Genomic DNA, 21,135 nt, shown 5'->3' on the forward strand with positions numbered 1-21,135 from the left:
TCTCTCTAGTCACTTAAAAATACAAATATCTCTTGCTTTCAAGGAACTTGTGGCAAATGATACCAGTTATTTATCTAAAAGAGATATTTTTTACAATTACAGTTTCTTTGAGCTTTTCACCCTAGCTCTCTTTCTCTTATACGACCCTACCCTTGATAGTGGTTAAGTCCCAGTCTTACCTCTGTCTTTGTAAACAATCAATAAACATGGCGGACACAGCGACTTCGAATGGAGTATCGCTGCTGTTCAAAAATTTGACCGCGCGGGTTAGATTTAAATGTGAAATGATGGCAAAGATCGATGCCTGAAGTCTTCCAAATTTGAAAGGTAAAAAAGACAATGCAGGTGTTACGAAGGTTTGCATAGTTTTACACCCGTTTTACTGTGATCTTGTGTTGTTATGATTGTTGATATCTTGATCGATGGTCTGTTTTTCGATTTCCTAAGTTAAGCATTTCTGTCCAAGAATTCTGAAGCAGCCTCAACATTTGAAGAGTGCTTTAGGAGTATTAGAGCCTTTGGAAGGAACGGCGTCACCTTGTTCCTAAAGAATTCACCTAACACAGTTTTGTCAGGGAACCCCACCCCAAGATCCCAGCCCCTACCCCTGTAAAAGACACTTGTAATCAAAAGGTCACCACTCTCATATACCTGGCACAATAAAACCTAAGAAAACTGCATCCCTTTTCTGCCCTAAGAGAAGTGAAAACAGACAGAACCTTAAATAGATAGCGGAGCAACTTTTCCCTTGAGCCACCTCTAAAATAAGCAAATAAATTTACTAGGTAGGCACTTTTAAAACCTGACAACAGTATTCCAGAATCTCTTCACAGACTGACATATATGGTACCTGTACTTATAGATCTTAAAACATCACCAGCTTAAATGAGAGGTCCCCTATCAGTTGAAAAATTGATAATTTATAAAAAGTACTCCCCACTGGATGATAGAGCATTCCCCCATGTAGCCATCTCTGCTGCCCTTCATAAATAGTTTTTGCATTGAAAAGTATTCTGAGGTTTGATATTCAGTCCAGCATAGCCCCACTCACCACTCATGCTGTCCTGAAAACATTGTTTTAACATCTGGTTGGAGAGTCTGTGAATTATTACACTCAATTTTTGTAAACCTATTGAAAGCAGACTTTTGTTTCTGTAATTTTATAACTTAATGTTTTCTACCTTTTAAAGAAAAATGCAGGACAGTGAAGGAGGGCTATTTCAAGAATGGTTTTCCTCCATCAGTAGCATTCTAAATCAAAGAGTCAATGTAAAAGAGATCTCAGCTCAGTTTGGCTTGCTACAATCAGATGAAGAGAGAGTTGCATTTGGTCTGAATTGGGCTTGCCTCCATGAGGTTATGAAGGTGGAACCTTGCTTTAATTCAAAGTCAGCAGAACATTCTATCAGGCTGCGTAGGGAAGGAAACAAATTGTATCAAAAAGATCAACATTACAAGGCACTAGAAGTTTATACTTGCAGTATTTTGAATGCACCTGTTGAAGGTCCTGGTAATGAATTGTCTCTTGCTCTGGCAAATAGATCTGCAGTCTTGTTTAAGCTAAGGGAGTATTCCAAATCTTTGGAGGATATTCAACAGGCTTTGAGCTATGGGTATCCTGTGGAACTCAGGTACAAGTTGCTTGACAGACAAGGAAAGTGTCTTTTACAACTTGGTAGAAGAAGTGCAGCCGTTGACTGCTTTCAAGAGGCTAAGAAGGTTCTTGATGAGTCCAAGCTAGATGAAACCAAAAGAGGAACTTTTTTGAAAGACCTTGAAATGGAAATTTCAGTATGTAGAACTCAGGAATTGAAAGTAAACAAAAGTCATGAAAAGCCTACAGATATAAATGAAAATGATGATCATCTGTTGCACCAAGAATTTGCTTTGCCAAAACACACTCATGGAAGGAATATCAAGTTTACTTCAGCCTCTTGTTGTGTGGACATCATCTCATCCCCAGACTATGGTCGTCATTCAGTAGCAACTCAAGATATTTTTGTTGGAGACATCCTGGTCATTGAAAAGCCTTTTGCATCTGTTCTTCTACCAGAACATGTGGAAACACACTGTTATCACTGTCTGAAGCGTGTGACTGTCCCAATGCCTTGCTGTCAGTGTACTACTGTCAGGTACTGCAGTGTAGTTTGTGCAAAGCAAAGCTGGGATGGTTATCATTCAGTGGAATGCAAATATCTCAACCTTATCCATAAAGCCAAAATTGGCAAAAATGGTCACCTTGCTCTGAGAATAATAGTAAAAGCCAGATATAAATTCCTGAAGAACTTCAGACGTGAAATGAGGAAAAGACTGTGTGACAAAGTCAGCCGAGAATCTGGCTGCCTAGATGATGGAAGCTATATTTCATCTGATTACCTTCCAATTTACTGCCTTGTGACTCATTCAGAGGACAGAAGTGCTGGTGATCTGTTCCGCCGCACAGTGATGGCCATATTCCTGTTAAAGATACTTCAAGGAGGTAGCTTTTTCGGCAAGGATCCATACTCTCAAGATGACCTGATCTTCATTGGTGGCCTGATCTTGCGTCATCTTCAGTCAAATCCTTGTAATGCTCATGAAGTTTCAGAGCTTCAGCTGAATCTTAACTCAGTTGCCACATCAGAAACAGGTGAAATTGCCTCAGGGATATATGCTACCCTAAGTTTGTTCAATCATTCTTGTGATCCATCAGTGACCAGAAACTTTTACGGTGACACATGTGTTGTGCGTGCCATAAAAAATATTCCAAAGGGTGAAGAAATTTCTGATAACTATGGCACACTTTGTGCACTCACTCCTAAAGCTGAAAGACAAAAAGAACTTGCAAGTCAGTATTACTTCACTTGTCATTGTAGAGCTTGCAAGGAAGACTTTCCTTTGTATTTAGATATTCCAAGCAATGCATCCCCTGTGTTTAAATGTCCAAGCTGCCGTATTCCTCTTTCCATTAAGAATGAGGGCAAAGTGCCATCAAGTGTCTGTTCCAAGTGCCATTGTTCTTATGATTTGTGGCAGATGAGAGCCACTTTAGAGGATTCAACTCAGTTATTTGAGCAAGCCATTGATGCTCTTCTTCTCAAAGCAGATGTGGAAGGAACCTTGAGTGTGTTCATATCTCATCTTAGACTGCTGGAAGAGCTTGTGTGTCGTCCCTGGCAAGATTACAACAAGTGCCAGGAGGCAATCAAACAGTGTTACAGTATTATGGGCAACTGTCATGTACTGAATTGATGGTACAGCTACTGATTGCAAACATTTTTACATTACTTACAGTCAAAAGATTTTTATGATTTTGTTATCTATAATGCATTGCCTTTGTGATGAGGGATGGTCTACCCTAGATGCTGTGCTGGTCAACTCACAGGCACCAGTGCTTAACTCTTGGACATCCACCGATAATTCAACACCATCAGCTTACTACTTGTTTACATCTGCTGTTGTTTTTTTTCCACAAAATCATTGCTTGGAATAATTCAAAAAATGAATTTATTGGCCTTTCTATACTCCAGATTGTAACTAACTGGTGTCTAGAGTTGTTTTATCAGTACAAGAGAACATTACCTTAAGTGTAAAATGCTTTTTTCATTTAATTCCTAAACCAAACTTTTATTTTGTTAACTCAGACTGACTTTCTTGAAAATCACACAGTAAACTTAATTAGAATGGTTATAAAGCTTGGAAATAAATGATAGACTTAAATCGAGATCAAAGATAATTGAACTTGATCAAAACTTTCAATTTAATATCTAATCCCTCTGAGTGAAAAAATAAAATTAGACAAAATTAATGAAAATTACAAAATTTAAAACTCCAGATATTGCATTTCTTGCATGGTTAACTCAACTCTGGTTATTAGCTCATATGCCAAATCACCCTTATATGGAAAATTATTTACCCAAGTGTTACTACACTTGGGTAAATTACTTTTGGCTGGAAGCAAACACTTCTCCTGTGCATTGTAGGTTATTTAATGTAAAGAAACTCACTTGTTGGATACAAGAATGTTTATAACTCATATTTACCATTTCATATGCAATAATTGTTAAATATCAATCAGGGGATTACTAGTTGATCCAATACCAAATTCTCAGAACTATCATCATAGGAATTGTCTAGCAGACAGTAAGGAGAACTACGAATTAATTGATTTTAAGTGAAAAAGGCTTAAGCTAATTAGATTTCCTCCAATTTGAATTACATTTTAACATAAACAATACAAATATAAGAGAGTAAAAGATAGTGTAAGGTCAAAGTAAGGCAGTAATAACAATTGTGAAAAAAAGTACTTGAAAATTGCTCTTTTAAATAGTTTTATGATAGTCTTCTCTCGTAAAGATATAGGAAAATCATTCCAATAGTACCATGAAATGATTGTTGGAAAAAATCTCAGTAATAGATCACAGATGACGTCAAAATGTGGTAAGAACAAAAAAATGGTACATGTGGCGCAGCTGAGTGTGTCACTGATGTTCTTACCACATTTTGACGTCCTCTGTGATCTATTACTGAACAGACGCACGGCAACTTGGAATCTATTTGTTTTAAACAATAAAGAATTAAAAAAAAGTTTGAATGATGACGTCATCTATACGTCTGTCCTCCAATAGATCATAAGTGAGAACCAATCAGAATGCGTGCATAACTGAGCTTATTATATAAATATAAACTTTTTAATTAGAGCTGTTGTATTGATACAGGTTTTGAAGTCTTCCTTCTTAAATTTAGCATGGGATCGTAAGTGTAAAAACAAATTAAAAACAAGGAATGCATGAGAGGTAGTATGCCTGTTACCAGGTGCCTCACCTATAGGGCTGCCAATTGTAACACAGTGGACACATTTGATGGAAAAAATATCTATGTCTATATATATATATAATATACATATATTTATAGATTTACCACCAAAATTAAACAGTACAGAGCCTTGATTAAAAGTCATAAAATATCACAAATTTATTTTTTTCTCAGAGAGTACGGTAACGAATCCTGCAATCTGATTGGCTCTTAGCGCGGTCAGTATTCCTATCTCTGCCCATGGGCACGGTAACGCTTTACCGAGTACATCCCAATCTTCACTAACATTTTTCTAGGAAAATATCTCGTTTTTCCGGCTGGGCAGTATTTTTAAACGAAGACGTCGGTCACTACCTCAAGCCAATAAATAACTTTGGTTGACAAGCGGCCTAAAAACCGTCTGTACTTAATTTTAATCCTTTACAAAAAGTACCTGGAAAGTTAAACGCGAGGTATTTGGTTACAATTGAATCATAGATCGAACTTTCATTCATTTAATATCTGAATTCTCTCAAACAATTTGTTCGTGGTGAAATGGCGAGCGAAGTCTTCAGTTCTACTTCAAATACGCTTTTGGTGAGTCTTTCCAAGTTCGTTCATTTTGGACATTTGTACCGTAAATTGACAAAAGAAACTGAAGGAATTCAATGAGAAAAAGTCGCATTAAATCCCCTTGTGTCTAGTTGAAGTGCTCATTCGAATTTACTTGTTGTGTAGGAAAGACCAGGTTTACACACGCCTTTACAGCAAACAACGAGCAAGCTCTCACAACTTCAAAATAAAAAAATTTGAATTTACTTACAATTAATTTCCTTGCCATTTACTTACTGAATAGAGGCAAATCTTCGTACGTTAATCAATCGTCGATGAGAGTGAATAATACTTTCCGTAAGATCATTGACTGTTTTTGAAGAAAACCGGCATTGTCGTGACAGCCCTTGCCAAACTAATTCTGTTGTTCTTTCAAAAGTGTACATGCGCTTTTTTTTCTTACACGCTCTCTAATTGACAGGTGTCAGATTGTGACAGATATTTGTAAAAATGTTTCATATTTTTTTTGGAAACCTTTTCAATCACCCTTCTCATTACGCAAATGAAAATCTTTCGGTGAAGCCTCTTTATTTCCATTACTTCAATTTTAAATACCCTTTACTCGTTCAAAAATTGTTCAGTTTATGAAAGATCTTATTTTTATTACAGTTATCTATTAGAATTTTCTCCTCACTATATTGTCCCAATTTTAAACACAAACGTAATAACTGCAAACGCGTTTCTCTCTGTCTGCTTCCGTTCCCAGTGTCGCTATTTCGTTGGTCTCCGCTGTTTGAGAAACCCGGAATGAGCTTTGCAGAATGCTACTTGAAAGGACGTCTGATGTTTCTTTCAATTTTACCGATATATTCAGAGCGAGCCGCGAGAAAATATTCATCTCTTATGGTTTAATTATTAATAACTATCACAGATGTATGCTCAGACACATCGAATGGTATGCCTGTGGTTGCTTGTTGTTAATTTTCCGAGAAAGCGCTTTGGTTAAGCACTCATTCTACGAAAAGCTGTCAGACAATGATCTTTTGTTAACAAATGCAAATGCATTGCTCTCTGTCCAGTATCGTTATCACGCTCTCTCGTTGGTATCCGTTATTTGAGAGACTAGGACGAGCTTTGCAGAATGATACATGAAAGGAAGTCCGAAACACTACGGAAGGTGAAAAAAAAACACATCATTTACTTAAGTTTCTTTCAATTTTACTGATATATTCAGAGCGAGCTGCAAGAAAATATTCATCATTCAGAGGTTTAATAGTTCATCACTTTCACGGATACATACACAGACACATCGGGTGGTATGCCTGTGGTTATCTGTCGTTAATTTTCCGAGAAAGCGCTTCGGTTCAGCACACATTCCACGAAAAGCTATCAGAAAAAGATCTTTTGTTAATACGGGTGCCAGTCAAAGAGCCAATTTCACCATGGATGTTCAACAACTGTTCAAAAACCTCAGGAAAGAAGCTGAATGTCCTCTGTGCTTAGAGACAGTCAAAGATCCCAAAACTCTGCCATGTTTACACTCATTCTGTTTGGTATGCCTCGACAAACACGCAAACTACGCAAGAAGACAGCTTCAGACGGCAATCAGATGTCCGGTTTGTCAGGCTAGCTTTCAAATCCCTGAAGAAGACACTTTTGGCGGCCTACCCGCGTCTTTTCATCTCAACCGATTGGTGGATCTCCTTGCTCTAGCGGATGGTGGCACAGATTCCCAACAATGCGGCAGTTGCGAAGAAAACAACAGTGCAACTCACTATTGTTTTGAGTGCCAGAGCTTTCTCTGTACAACATGTTTTGAAGCTCATCAACGCATCAAGGCCACAAGAGGTCACAAAAATATCTTTGTCAAGAATTTGCAGGCAAGCGATGTTGACAAGTTGATACGCAGACCAGCCATGTGTTCAGAGAAATACCACCAAGATCAGCCACTCGAATATTATTGTCAAGATTGTAACGTTTGCACCTGCATAAAGTGCAGTGTTGTGAGTCATAATCACCACACTATGGTTGATATGCAGAAAGCTGCAGATGAACAAAAGATGCAAATAGCTGAAGCTTTGAAGAAAGTGAAAGCAGAAGTTGTTATTTTCGAAAATGAAATGAAGCACCAAATGGAGTTAATGGACGAAAACAAAACACAAATATCGGCTGCAAGAGAGAAGATGAACGAGACTGTGGACAACTGTATTCGCTTATTAACGGAGCATAAAGCGTCGATGAATTTGAAATTCGATGAAATTAATCAAGCGCATCAAAAAGCTCACGCAACACATCTGGAAAACTTCCAGCTCGCTGTCACTCGGTTAAAAAGTTCTCTTGAACAAGGTGAGAACATCTTAGAGAGGAATATCAATGCTGAAATTTTGCAAACGAAGCCTGTGATTATTGGACGCTGCGAGGACCTTTTGAAAGCAGAAAGACCTGCGACTTACGAACCACCCCATGTAAATTACGTTATAGAACAGAAAATGGATGTTGTGGATCAAGTTGTGGTGAGCCAAACAGATCCCTCTTTGTCAAGTGTCGAAGGACTTTTGAGGGAAGTGAAAGAACAGATAGATACAAATTTTGTTGTTTTCACGAGAGATTCATTTGGAAGACAGTGCTATAACGAGGATGATCATATTATGTGTGAAATTTGCACTTCAACAGGGGATAGTTTGGAAACAGATCTGGAAATTGTAGACAATGAGGATGGTTGCTACACAGTATATTATACACCAGATCGTGTTGGAATAGATGAGGAGGAGATTGAAGTGAAGATTGAAGTGAATGGAAAACCGCTGGATGATAGTCCTTGCAGTGTTGTTGTCATCCCTATGTATCAGTATGATTTTGAATTTGGTTTAACTGGTAACGGACCAGGACAATTTAATACTCCTTATGATATTGCCATTAGTGAGGAAACAGGAACTATTGCTGTATCTGACTACCAAAATAAGAGAATTCAGCTGTTTGACTCTTATGGCCGATACCTGAGAGAGATAGGACTGAGGGCTAACTGCACTTCATTAGACTTTACCAAGTCCGGTCACATAATTGCCGTTACTCCTGGTGACGTTCACAAAATTTCTTTGTTTTCTGAGGAGGGTCAGTTTGTCAAGCACATCGACAGTGAGCACTTGAAGTTTCCTTTTCATATATCCACTGATGACGAAGATTACATAACGATATGTGATCAAGAGAGTAATGAGGTCATAGCCATCTCTCCTGACGGAACAGGGTTAGTAACACGCATTGCTGCTTCAGAGTATGATCAGTCAATTATGTGCGCCATCTACCACGAAGAAACAGCCTGTTTCTTTGTCTCTGATTCTAAGGCTGACTGTGTCAATGTTTTTGATGAGAATGGAAACTTCTTGTATGATATTGGTCGCGGGAGTTTACTTTATCCTGTCGGCCTTGCTATTGACAAATTTAACAATTTGATCGTTTGTGATACTGGGAACCAGAGACTCGTGATATTTACTACTGAGGGAGACTTTCTATCAGAGACTAAACAATGTTTCCACGCACCGTATTTTGTTGCCGTGTCTAAAGATGGAAACGTTCTAGTCACTGATTTTGAGAAAAATTGTGTTTATCGTTTTGATTAGACCCGTAATCGCGATATACTTGTTAAAGATAAGTCTTACAGCCTGAGCTTAGGACTCATTCATCAGCATAAAACACTCTTTTAATTAAGTAAATGGGAACAGTGGACAGAAGGAAGTAAGCATCATGATTTTTTTTAATTTTTGACGAGATAGAAATTTCATTAGGTGCCTATTACTTAGGACTGCCATGGTGCAGGGTCAAATTAAGGCAGTAATAAAAAATGAGAAAAGAAGTTCTTGTCGGAGACTTTGATTCGTGCGTGACACATGTCAGATGATGAGTGCGAACATTATGGACATTGAATGGTTTACATAATCAACGCAACCTTGAATGACCTTTTTAAATCAGTACTTGGCAACAACCAATCATAATGTAGAAAATATCGTATAAGAGAGTGATTTCTTACAAATTTTGCAGAGTAGCTTTTTACACACCCGATGTAAATAAGCGAATACGAGAGCGGAATAAACAGTTTAATTGAGTCTCCTTCGTTAGAGTTCTACCCCTAGTAAACAGGACAAAGTTTACAAAATTCTTTTAAACTGCTCTTTGAAATAGTTTTCTGGTAGTCTTCTCACATATAGATATGGGAAGATCATTCCAGTAGTAACATCTAATGATTGTTGGACAGAATATCCTTAGATATTTTTATATAAATTTTTCAATAAGACCTGTTGTGTTGATATAGGGTTTAAAGATTAGACTTTCTTTTTAAGTTTAGGGTATGATCGTAAGCATAAACAATTTTTTAAACAAATTAAAAAGAAAGAATGTATGAGAGGTAGTATGCCTGTTAAATTCTTTTACATTTTTGACAAGGTAGAAAATACATCAATTGCTTCACATGGAGGACTGCGGACACATTTGATCAAAAAAAATATCTCTAGGGGTATATATATATATATATATATATACACACACCACCAAAATTAAACAATACAGAGCTTTGATTAAAAGTCGTAAAATATCACAAATGTAGAAACTTTTTTCAACCTTTTAGCTGCATATTATGGTTGTTCACTAGCTGAATAAAACAGCTTATAAAGCGTTTACTACTAGAAGTTTTCTTTTTTTACAAGCAGTTGTTTATTGTTCAAAATAAATTTTTGGTGTACAAAATTAAATTCGCAAATGTGCGCGTGTAGATGAAGTGTAAATCGAGTACTTGTACATTTTATAAATTTTCCCTACGGGTTCAGTCTTGCGCAGTATATGCGATGGTTTGACAAGACAATTCAAAACTTAATTTTAGAGGGTCTATCTAGAGCGCTGATAGCGTAAAAAAAGGTTTTGTTTGTCTTTGAAAATGGCGACCAACTCTTTTTGAATTGGCTACCACTTTGAAGAATTTAGGAGCCAAGTGGCAATCAGAAAAAAAAATTCACGCCCTGTATCAGTACTTAGGGAGTGTTGAGAGGCAGACTTTTGTTACTTAGTGAGGGTGGAGGCGCGAGGACGAACTATTAGTACGCAGGGAGGGGTGGAAGGTGGTTATAGAGGTAAATGCTACTGCTTAAAGGAGTTTTTACTGGATCATACAAATTTTTTTGAGCGGTTTTTCTGAATGACTATTTTTTGTCAAAATGTTTGAGCTGGGCTTTTCTTTTGTCATGCGAATGCGAAACGGCCATCTAAACACTGGACTTCAATTGTAAGTGAAAATATGGCCAATTCTCGTTTTTTGATCGTCCATTGTTGAGTCATGCGTATACCTTTAAGTTGACTTGTTCCGATGCTAAATGACACTCACCGCTTATCACGAATCCTCTTTCAGTTGCTTCACGTTTCCCTTTGTGTGGACAGTATATCATTACTAAATTTATTTATCATCCTCTTGTCATTGATTAATGTTTTGTACCAGGGCTGGTACTTGCAAACAAAAGAAAACCTCGTTTTTAACATCATGCATGGCAAGTTTTGGTTTGACGGCGACTTCTCTGTTCGCCAGCGAGGAGCTCCGCCAGTACCAGTCGCTTTCATAAACTAATTATTATTTTTTCTTTTCTTGACAGAATGATACTTTCTTTCTTCTTTGGGCCTGTTTCTTTTTTTTTTCTCTTTTTTTACCACGGACTTTCTTTCGCTTTTGATTTTTTCATGAGCAAATAGATTCCACGAGTGAATTTTGTAAAGTGCGCGATGTAAACAAAATATGGAATAAACATGAAAATCGAGCCCAAACATGAACAGTTGCCGCGCGGGATTCGCCCAGGTGAGCGAGCGAGATTATGACACCTTCCTGATTTATTAACTTTTATTTGAAAATACGTTTTTCTAAATAACTCGGGTGCTTTTAAAGATTTCTGGAAATAATTTTGCGGAAACGTTAGGTTGAATGTTTGAATTCAATTTAGTCAAATAAAAGAAAAATCGATTTTTTTTTCGGCTTCTGAAGGTGGGAAGTTTGCCCTAAAAACAAACCTGTTATTTGAAAAATTATCCAGCGCTGAAACTGTGCTGTTTTAATCATCAATGTGCGTAGTGCAATGCGTGATATGACACTTAAACGTTTGTTTATGTATCAAAAAGGGGAAACCTGTGTATCTGAAAAGAGATAAGATTGCTTTGTACGATTGTACAAACAAAGATTTTATATTCTAAAGGTATAAACGCTAAAATTGCAATAGCGCATATGAAAACTTACGGCTAAGGGCCGAAATTTCCGTGATCCCGTCTGATAAGGTCAACGACAAAAGGAAGATATACAAATTTAGTAATTATATACTATATACACAGAGGGAAACGTGAAGCAAATGATGGTGCACAAGTCTACTAAAAAGCCACACGTATAACTCAACAGTGGAGGATCGTAGACGTGATATTTTCAAGAACAATTTAAGTCCAGTATTTAGGTGGCACTTTTGCATACGCATGACATAAAAAAGGAAGAAACGCTGCGGCCTAGCGCAAGAATTTTGGCACACAAAACGTCAGTGGAAAAGCCGATTAAAATAATTTGTATGATCGAGTAACAATGAAACAATACGGGAGGTATTAAAAAAACATATCATCCTATCAATTTTACCGATATATTTAGAGCATGCCGCATGAAAATATCCATCACTCAGTGGTCTGATTATTCATAACTGTCACAGATATATTTTCATACATGCACAGACACGTTGAGTGGAACGCTTGTGGTTGCCTCGAGAAAGCGCTTCGGTTAAGCACACCTTCCTCGAGAAGCTGTCAGACAATAATCTTTTGTTAATACGGGTACCAGTCGAGGAGCCAGTTTATCCATGGATGTTCAACAACTGTTTAAAAGCCTCAAGAAAGAAGCTGAATGTCCTCTGTGCTTAGAGACAGTCAAAGATCCCAAGACTCTGCCATGTTTACACTCATTCTGTTTGGTATGCCTCGACAAACACGCACACTACACGAGAAGACTGCTTCGGAAAGCAATTAAATGTCCGGTTTGTCAGGCTAGCTTTCAAATCCCTCAAGAAGACACGTTTGGCAGCCTACCCGCGTCTTTTCATCTCAACCGATTGGTGGATCTCCTCGCTCTAACGGATGGTGGTACAGAGTCCCAACAATGCGGCAGTTGCGAAGAAAACAACACTGCAACTCACTATTGTTTTGAGTGCCAGAGCTTTCTCTGTACAACTTGTTTTAAAGCTCATCAACGCTTCAAGGCCACAAGAGGTCACAAAAATATCTCTGTCGACAATTTGCAGGCAAACGATGTCGAAAAGTTGATTCGTAGACCAGTCATGTGTTCAGAGCAATATCATCAAGATCAACCACTGGAGTATTATTGCAAAGATTGTAACGTTTGCACCTGCATAAAGTGCAGTGTTGTGAGTCATAATCACCACACTATGGTTGATGTGCAGAAAGCTGCAGATGAACAAAAGATGCAAATAGACGAGGCTTTGAAGAAAGTGAAAGCGAAAGTTTTTATTTTAGAAAATGAAATGAAGAACCAAACTGAATTAATGAACAAAAACAAAACACAAATATCGGCTGCCAGAGAGAAGATGAACGAGACTGTGGACGATTGTATTCGCTTATTAACGGAGCATAAGGCGTCAATGAATGCGAAATTCGATGAAATTAATCAAGCGCATCAAAAAGCTCACGCAACACGTCTGAAAAACTTCCAGCTCGCTGTCGTGCAGTTGAAAAGTTCTTTGGAACAAGGGGAGAATATCTTGGAGAGGAATATCAATGCTGAAATTCTGCAAACGAAGCCAGTGATTATTGGACGCTGCGAGGACCTTTTAAGATATACAAACCACCATGAGATATACAAACCACCTCGTGTTCATTACGTAATAGAGCAGAAATTGGATATTTCGGATCGAGTTGTTGTGAGTCATACGGATCCCTCATCGACACTTGTCAACGGTCTTTGTGAGAAGGTAGAAGAACAGAATGAGACATATTTTTTCATCATCACAAGGGATTCAGAGGAAAGACAGTGTTATAATGAGGTTGATTGCATAAAATGTGACATTCGCACTTCCACAGGGGATAGCTTCGAAACCGCTGATCTAAAGATTGAGGACAACGAAGATGGTAGTTACAGAGTAGAATACACACCACCTCATATCGGATTGTATGAATTGAAAATTGAAGTGAATGGACAGCCGCTGGATGGTAGCACGTGGAGTGTGCAAGTCATACCTCATCAGTATCAATTGAAGTTCAGTTTTGGTTCAAATGGCAGTGGACCAGGACAGTTTGATGGACCTTATGATATTGCTGTTGACAAGAAAACAGGAACTGTTGCCGTATCTGACTATGAAAATAAAAGAATTCAGCTGTTTGATATTACTGGCCGCTATCTGAGAGAGATAGGACTGAGGGCTTACTGTAGCTCATTAGATTTTACTGAGTCCGGTGACATAATTGCCGTTACTCCTGGTGACGTTCACAAAATTTCTTTGTTTTCTGAGGAGGGTCAGTTTGTCAAGCACATCGACAGTGAGCACTTGAAGTTTCCTTTTCATATATCCACTGCGGATGACGATGATTATATCACGGTATGTGATCAAAAGAATAATGAGGTCACAGTCATCTCTTCTGACGGAACAGAGTTAGAAATACGAATTGCTGCTTCAGAGCATGATCAGTCAATGAAGTACGCCATTTACCATGAAGAAACAGACTTTTACTTTGTCTCTGATTCTAAGACTGATTGTGTCAAAGTTTTTGATGCGGAGGGAAACTTCTTGTATGATATTGGTCGCGGACGTTTATCTTATCCTGTCGGCCTTGCTACTGACAAATTTAACAATTTGATCGTTTGTGATACTGGGAACCAGAGACTCGTGATATTTACTACTGAGGGAGACTATCTCACAGAGATTGAACAATGTTTCCACACACCGTATTTTGTTGCCGTGTCTAAAGATGGTGATGTTCTAGTCACTGATTATGAGAAGAATTGTGTTTATCTTTTTCATTAAACCTGTAATAGCGATAAACGCATTTTAGATAAGTCTTACAGCCTGAGCTTAGGTCTCATTCATCGGCATAAAACACTCCTTTTAACGAAGTAAATAGAAAGAGTGCACAGAAGAAAGTAAGCGGTATGTTTTTTGAAATTTTTGACAAGATAGAAGTTTCACCAAGTACCTATTACCTAGGACTGTCATTTGAAGCATAGTGGACACATTTGATTAAGAAGTCTGTTTTGATTTTTCCGTAGTACAGTGCTCGATACATAGAAGTAGAGCGCGATATATATTGAGATAGGGAAAAAATAAAGAGATTATACTTTCATCCCTACAGGCCTGTTTCGTGATTACTCGCTCATCAGGGGATTTTACAGTTAAGGATATTCGCAAGCATCGTTTATATACATTAAAAATTTGCATAACAGGCGTGGCAGTAAATTTAAATGCTTCGTTCAATTGTTACGCAATAACGTTCTATTTCTGTGGCGGCATGAGGACACGAGTTCATTACGTTTATTGAGTGATGCATGATAATTCAGGTCGGCAGATGATAAGTAATTTTTCTTTGAGGCAGAGGTTTCATCTTTTGCTTGCGCTGTTGTAGGGTGATCTTGATGCTAGTATTTTTCGTTTGCTTGCCCGCCTAAGCGCTCGTCAGACTGTCTGACGAGCGCTTGGGCGCGAAACTCAGAGTCACAGAGAATCGATGCGTCCTCTTTCATTCTTTAACTTATGTTTACTTAGCTCTGCTACCACAGCATCGAGCACTTCATGCCAAGGTAGACTCTACCCCCATATTCATTTATATATATATATATATATATATATATATATAAATTTAACTTTTAAAGGCTATAGTGTATAGAACACATAGTTATTAGGTATTAACAGTTGTTTATGGACCACCATGAAAGTTTGGTGCATTGCCCTTACTAAATAAAAGAAAACATGAAATAATAATAATAATAATAATGATGATGATGATGATAGCAAAAGTTAATCAAGAAATAAGGAATTGGAATTAAAAGGGGTCAAAAATAACAGCCATCAAAAGACCTTCAAGTAGCAGTACCTTACCAGTATGTTGAGGCTTTTCTTTTGGCTGGAAGCAAATACTTCTTCTGTGCATTGTGGGTTATTTAATGGAAAGAAACACGCTCGTTGGATATAAGAATGGTTACAGCCAACAAGGAGCTTTGCGCCTCGTTGGCTTTTTTACCATTTCATATGGAATAATTGTTAAATTATTATTATTAGTTGATCCAAAACCAAATTCTCAGAACTAACATCATAGGAATTGTCTAGCTTACAGTAAAGAGAACTTCTAATTAGATTTTGAGTGTGAAAGAGTTAAGCTAAATAGATTTCTTCCAATTTGAATAATATTTTAATATAAACAATACAAATATAATAGAGGAAAAGATGGTACAGGTTCAAAGTAGGGTAGTAATAAAAACTGAGAGAAAAGTCATTGAAAATTGCTCTTTGAAATAGTTTCCTGGTCGTCTTCTCCCATGTAGATATAGGAATATCATTTCAATAGTAGCATCTAATGATTGGTGGACACAATCTCCTTAAATATTTTTATATAAAATTTTAGAATTAGAATTATTTTTCAATTAGAATTGTTGTGTTGATATAGGTTTTGAAGATTAGTCTTCCTTCGTAAGTTCGGGTGGGATTGTAAGCATAAACAATTTTTTAAACAAATTATAGGAGTATGCCTGTTAAATTTGTTTAAATTTTTGACAAGGTAGAAATTACAACGGATGCTTCACACATAGAATTTCCAATTGTAACACAATGGACACATTTGATAAAAAAAAATATCTTTTTATATGTGTACCACCAAAATTAAACTATACAGAGCTTTGATTAAAAGTCCTAAAATGTTTCAAATGTACAAACTTTTTTCAACTTTTTAACAATATATTATGATTTTTCACTGGCTGAATAAAACAGCTTATAAAGCGTTTACTACTTAAAGTTTTACCCGGGGTTGTATGACCTCTTGTAACGAATTTACTTGACCTCTGGTATTTACAGGCAGTTGTTTATTATTCAAAATGAGTTTTTCGTGTAGATCGAGTCCTCGTGCATTTTACAGATTTTCCCCACGGGCTCAGTCTTGCTCAGAATATACGATGGTTTGACAAGACACTTCAGAATGTTTATTTAAACATCTAATGAGGGTAAAAAGAATAATAAGGATCAGGTGATGACGGAGTATTAAAAAAAATTTGATTCTCTTTACAGTTATTTATTACATTTTTTCTCGGTTTCCAGATTCGCGTACGCAGTACTTTCCGACACATGGGCTAGCACCTCGCCGATTCCCCTCACCCTCTACCTTTTCGAGCGGTACTGCGCAGCCCCCAGCGAACGGTGGAGAGCCGATGCGGCAAGCAACAAAAAGAGAAATAACTAGTCTCTTTAGGCATTGTTGTGGGCATTGTTGTGGGCATTGATGTGGAAGCCCCTCTTGGCTTCTAAAGAGGTCCTCTAAATTGACCTTGTGCTTAGAGTGCCTATGCCACGGATTTTTTTGTTTTGTTTTTTTTTTGGTATTTTCTGGTTGATAGGTATATTTAAAATTAGAAATTATCGATCTAAGCGCCTAGCGAGTTCTCTTTGACCACTTTTTTGTGCATTGAAAGCGATTTGGCGGCCAAGAAGTGTCGCCATTAAGCGCGCAGCCAAAACGATTATGTTACTAGAAAACTGTGATGACACGTCGGCAACTATGGCGGAGAGGGAAGATATCTAGAGGAAAGGACGAATGCAGCGCGTAGCAGGAGCGCCAAATGATTTTAGCTACGAGGATATTACACACATACACGTACCGGCTTCGAAGACGACTGTTATGTTATGTTATTATGTTACAGCTGATTCTTGCTCCTACATTTTTTGGAATCTTCTCTCTGCTGCTTTCCCATGCCTTCAGCCTATAAGAGGATGGCGTGCAGCTTTACGCCAAACGTGATGAAAAACTATTAAACCTTGCACGTCTCAGATCGAAGACGAAGGTGCGGAAAGTATTGATCAGGGGGATGTTGTGTGCCCTGGCGGTACACGCCGAAGAAGCTCTACAACGACTTGTAAACTGTTTAGCACGTGCATGTAATGAGTTCGGTCTCACTCGTGGCTGGCGTTTTGGTCCATGATGTTGGTCTTCTTGAGACTGATGATCAGTCTCAAGAAGACCAACATCATGGACCAAAACGCCAGCCACATCCCCAACATCTCCATCGGTAACTATACTCTCCAGGTGGTTGACACTTTCACCTGCTTGGATCCTACCATTGCCAGCAACCTCTCTTTAGACGATGAGCTGAACTCAAGGATCGGCAAGACAGCAACGGCGATGGCTCGTCTGGCCAGAAGTGTCTGGAACAACTCCATGCTGATAATCAACACCAAGATGAAGGTGTATTTAATTATTTATGTAAATTATTTATGTAATAATTTTATTTAATGTATGAATGAAGGAAACCTAGGTTAGGAGAATACACGGGCCCTTCGAGCTTCTGTTTATGCCAGTAATCTGCTAGAGGTTTCGCACCGATATCCTGTTGCGAGCAACAGGATATCGGTCAGCTCAGGAAAGGGCTTGAACTTAATGTAATGTATTTGTAATGTATTGAACTTAATGTAATGTATTTCTGTTATTAAAATACCATGGAAACTACAATTGGTTGGATTTTCATACAGTAAGGAAAGCGCAAATGTAATCATGTGGAAAGACAAGTAGTATGAGAACTTTGCGCTGAAAAGGTTACAATGAAATTAATCATCTTTTCAAAACTCTGGTTCTGCCAAACCTTCTACACGCTTTAGCTGTTTATGGTACCTCAGAATTTGACCTCTCCACTGTACAAGGCTTCCATTATCGCTGTTTTAAACACCAGTTCTGTTTTAAACATATCAATGTTTCCAACGTTCTGGAAACACAAGACCGTAACATTTTCAAGAAAGTATCTGCCATTGTAAATCATCCTCTCCCGCCGTTTCTACCTAGAATCAAGTCTACCCATTACAACCTTAGAAGAAAATCCTCTGGAAAACCCAAGAACAATACGGTCCACTCTATGAGGACCCATGTAAATAGATTAGTCTTTAAATATAATTTAGCATTAGAATAGGGTATTTTTCGACATCTTTTATAGTTAGTGCGCTTTAGATTTTTAACTTGTAACATAGGAAATGTATTTTTATCCTATGAGCGAATAAAGACATATCATGATTATCATTATTATTATTATTATTATCATTATTATTATTATTGTTATTATTATAATTCAAGCGCGCGAAATAAACAACAACAAGGAGCTCACCATTCTTCGCTCGCGAACTGCCAGCTGAAAAGAATGTTGAACGATCGTGTTCGGTGAGGGAACAGGCCCCTTAATCAACATTCTTTTTAGCTGAATTCATTGGTTGTCTTCCCCTGATTTAATTAGTGGTATGTGTTCGTAATAGTCGTCTATGAAGCCGGTATGGAGCATACGACTGACGACATTGAAGAGTAAAATCGAAACGTCGTCGATCGAAACACGTCCATCATTGCAATGCAGCTAAAATCCTTGGGAAAGTAGTGTATAGAAATGCCCGGTATATGTGTATTATTCTTGTAGCTAACATCATTTGACGCTCCGGCCACGCAATACGTGCGTCCTTACCTCTAGATTTTTCCTGTCTCCGCCATAGTTGCTGACGTGTCGTCACACTTTTCTACGTCACAGCTGTGATACATGATCGTTTTGTCCGCGCTTGATGAGGACTCTTTTTGGGCGCCAAATCGAGCTTTCAATGCACAAAAATATAGTCAAGGAGAACTCGGTAGGCGCTTTGGTCGATTATTTTTAATTTTAAATACAGCTATCAACCAGAAAATACAAAAAAAAAATCGTATCATAGGCACTTTAGGCACGAGCTCAATTTACACTCTGACAGAAGACCTCTTTAAGAAGACCAAGAAGGGCTTCCACAGAAAGTCGCCGAGAGATTTCCATTTTCTTTGGCTCCCCTTACCCGAAGTAATGAAATGGAAGAATTTGCTCATCAACGATCCCAAAACAATGCCCAAAGAGATTTGTTATTTCACTGGCGATGTCTTTTGCCAGAGTCAATACTGGCATTACCCACAAGCCCTGCCCCCTGCAGGGTCGCTCTTGACTCTCCCCAAGTAAACCCTTTGTTCGTTGGTAGACATATTACGGTCTTGGTATAGTTCTTTTTGTTGCCTGCTGCGGCGGCTCTCCACCGTTTCGCTGTGGGGCTGCGCAGTACCGCTCGAAAAGACAGAGGGTGAGGGGAATTGGCGGGGTGCTTGCCCCTGTGTCGGAAAGCACAACGCTTAATAAGCTGTTTTATTCAGCCAGTGAACAATCATAATATGCAGCTAAAAAGTTGAGAAAGTTTTGTGCATTTGTGATATTTTATGACTTTTAATCAAAGCTCTGTATAGTTTAATTTTGGTAGTACATATATTTATACATATACATCCATATAGATAATTTTTTTTATTAAATATGTCCACTGTGTTACAATTGGCAGTCCTATGTGTTAAACAACTGGTGTAATTTCTACCTTGACCAAAATTTGAAAATTTAACAGTCAAACTACCTCTCCTGCGTTCTTTCTTTTCAATTTGTTTAAAAAATTGTTTATACTTAACAATCACACCTTAAACTTAAGAAGGAAGACTAATCTTGAAAACCTATATCAACACAACAGCTCTAATAAAAAAGTTTATAAAAAATATCTGAGGAGATTCTGTCCAAAAATCATTAGATGTTACTGTTGGAATGATTTTCCTATATCCATATGGGAGAAGACTATCATAAAACTATTTCAAATAGCAATTTTCTAGTATTTCTTTTCTCAGTTTTTATCACTGCCTTACTTTGACCTTGCACCACCTTTTCCTCTATTTTATTGGTATTGTTTATATTAAAATATAATTCAAATTGGAGGAAATCTAATTAGTTTAACCCTTTCACACTCAAAATCTAATTAGCAGTTCTCCTTACTATCTGCTAGACCATTCCTATGATGTTAGTTCTGAGAATTTGGTATTAGATCAACTAATAATCCTCTAATTGATATTTAACAATTATTCCATATGAAATGGTAAAAGAGCCAACGAGGCGTTAAGTTGGCTATAACCATTCTTGGATTCAACTAGCGTGTTTCTTTACATTAAATAACCCACAACGCACAGAAGAAGTGTTGCTTCCAGCCAAAAGAAAAACCTCAATGTACTGGTAAGGTACCACTACTAGAAGGTCTTTTGATGGTTGTTATTTTTTACCCCTTTTAATTCCAATTCCTGATTTGTTGATTAACTTTTGCTATCATTATTATTATTATCATTATTATTTCATGTTTTATTCAATAAGGGCAATGCACCAAACTTTCATGGTGGTCCATAAACAACTGCTTGTAAACGCCTAACAAGCTATGTTCTACTAACTATAACCATAAGAGTGTAATAAATGGACAGAATCAACAACCACCAAAAGAGTAGATAAGTTTTAAGATTCATGATACTTCACTATATATAAATATATTCTTTTTTAATCAAATGTGTCCACTATATATCAAATGCCGGGCAGTCCTGGGTGATAAACACCTAGTGAAATTTCTACCTTATCAAAAATTTCAAAAAAATTGTACGGCTTACTTTGTTCTGTGCACTCTTTCTATTTACTTCGTTACAAAATATGCTTTATGCTGATGAATGAGACCTAAGCTTAGGCTGTAAGACTCATCTAAAACGTGT

At 37.6% G+C, this 21,135-nt stretch overlaps 3 protein-coding genes across 3 annotated transcripts; all 3 read left to right on the plus strand.

Annotated features, from left to right (window-relative positions):
• Positions 1 to 123: 123 nt before the first annotated feature.
• On the plus strand, positions 124 to 4,928 carry LOC131795473 (SET and MYND domain-containing protein 4). Its single transcript, XM_059113050.2, has 2 exons — positions 124 to 327; positions 1,191 to 4,928. Exon 2 carries the CDS (start codon positions 1,195 to 1,197, stop codon positions 3,229 to 3,231), a length of 2,037 nt encoding a protein of 678 aa, XP_058969033.2. The 5' UTR covers positions 124 to 327; positions 1,191 to 1,194; the 3' UTR covers positions 3,232 to 4,928.
• A 1,751-nt stretch (positions 4,929 to 6,679) lies between these two features.
• Positions 6,680 to 9,980, plus strand: LOC131795464 (E3 ubiquitin-protein ligase TRIM71-like). Its single transcript, XM_059113041.2, has one exon. The coding sequence runs from the start codon at positions 6,768 to 6,770 to the stop codon at positions 8,940 to 8,942; it is 2,175 nt and encodes a 724-aa protein (XP_058969024.2). The 5' UTR covers positions 6,680 to 6,767; the 3' UTR covers positions 8,943 to 9,980.
• A 2,010-nt stretch (positions 9,981 to 11,990) lies between these two features.
• Positions 11,991 to 15,139, plus strand: LOC131795456 (E3 ubiquitin-protein ligase TRIM71-like). Its single transcript, XM_066171570.1, has one exon. The coding sequence runs from the start codon at positions 12,186 to 12,188 to the stop codon at positions 14,358 to 14,360; it is 2,175 nt and encodes a 724-aa protein (XP_066027667.1). The 5' UTR covers positions 11,991 to 12,185; the 3' UTR covers positions 14,361 to 15,139.
• The last annotated feature ends 5,996 nt before the right edge of the window (positions 15,140 to 21,135 follow it).

This window comes from Pocillopora verrucosa, chromosome 8, assembly GCF_036669915.1.
Source record: "Pocillopora verrucosa isolate sample1 chromosome 8, ASM3666991v2, whole genome shotgun sequence".
In the NCBI taxonomy this organism is placed as follows: Eukaryota; Metazoa; Cnidaria; class Anthozoa; order Scleractinia; family Pocilloporidae; genus Pocillopora; species Pocillopora verrucosa.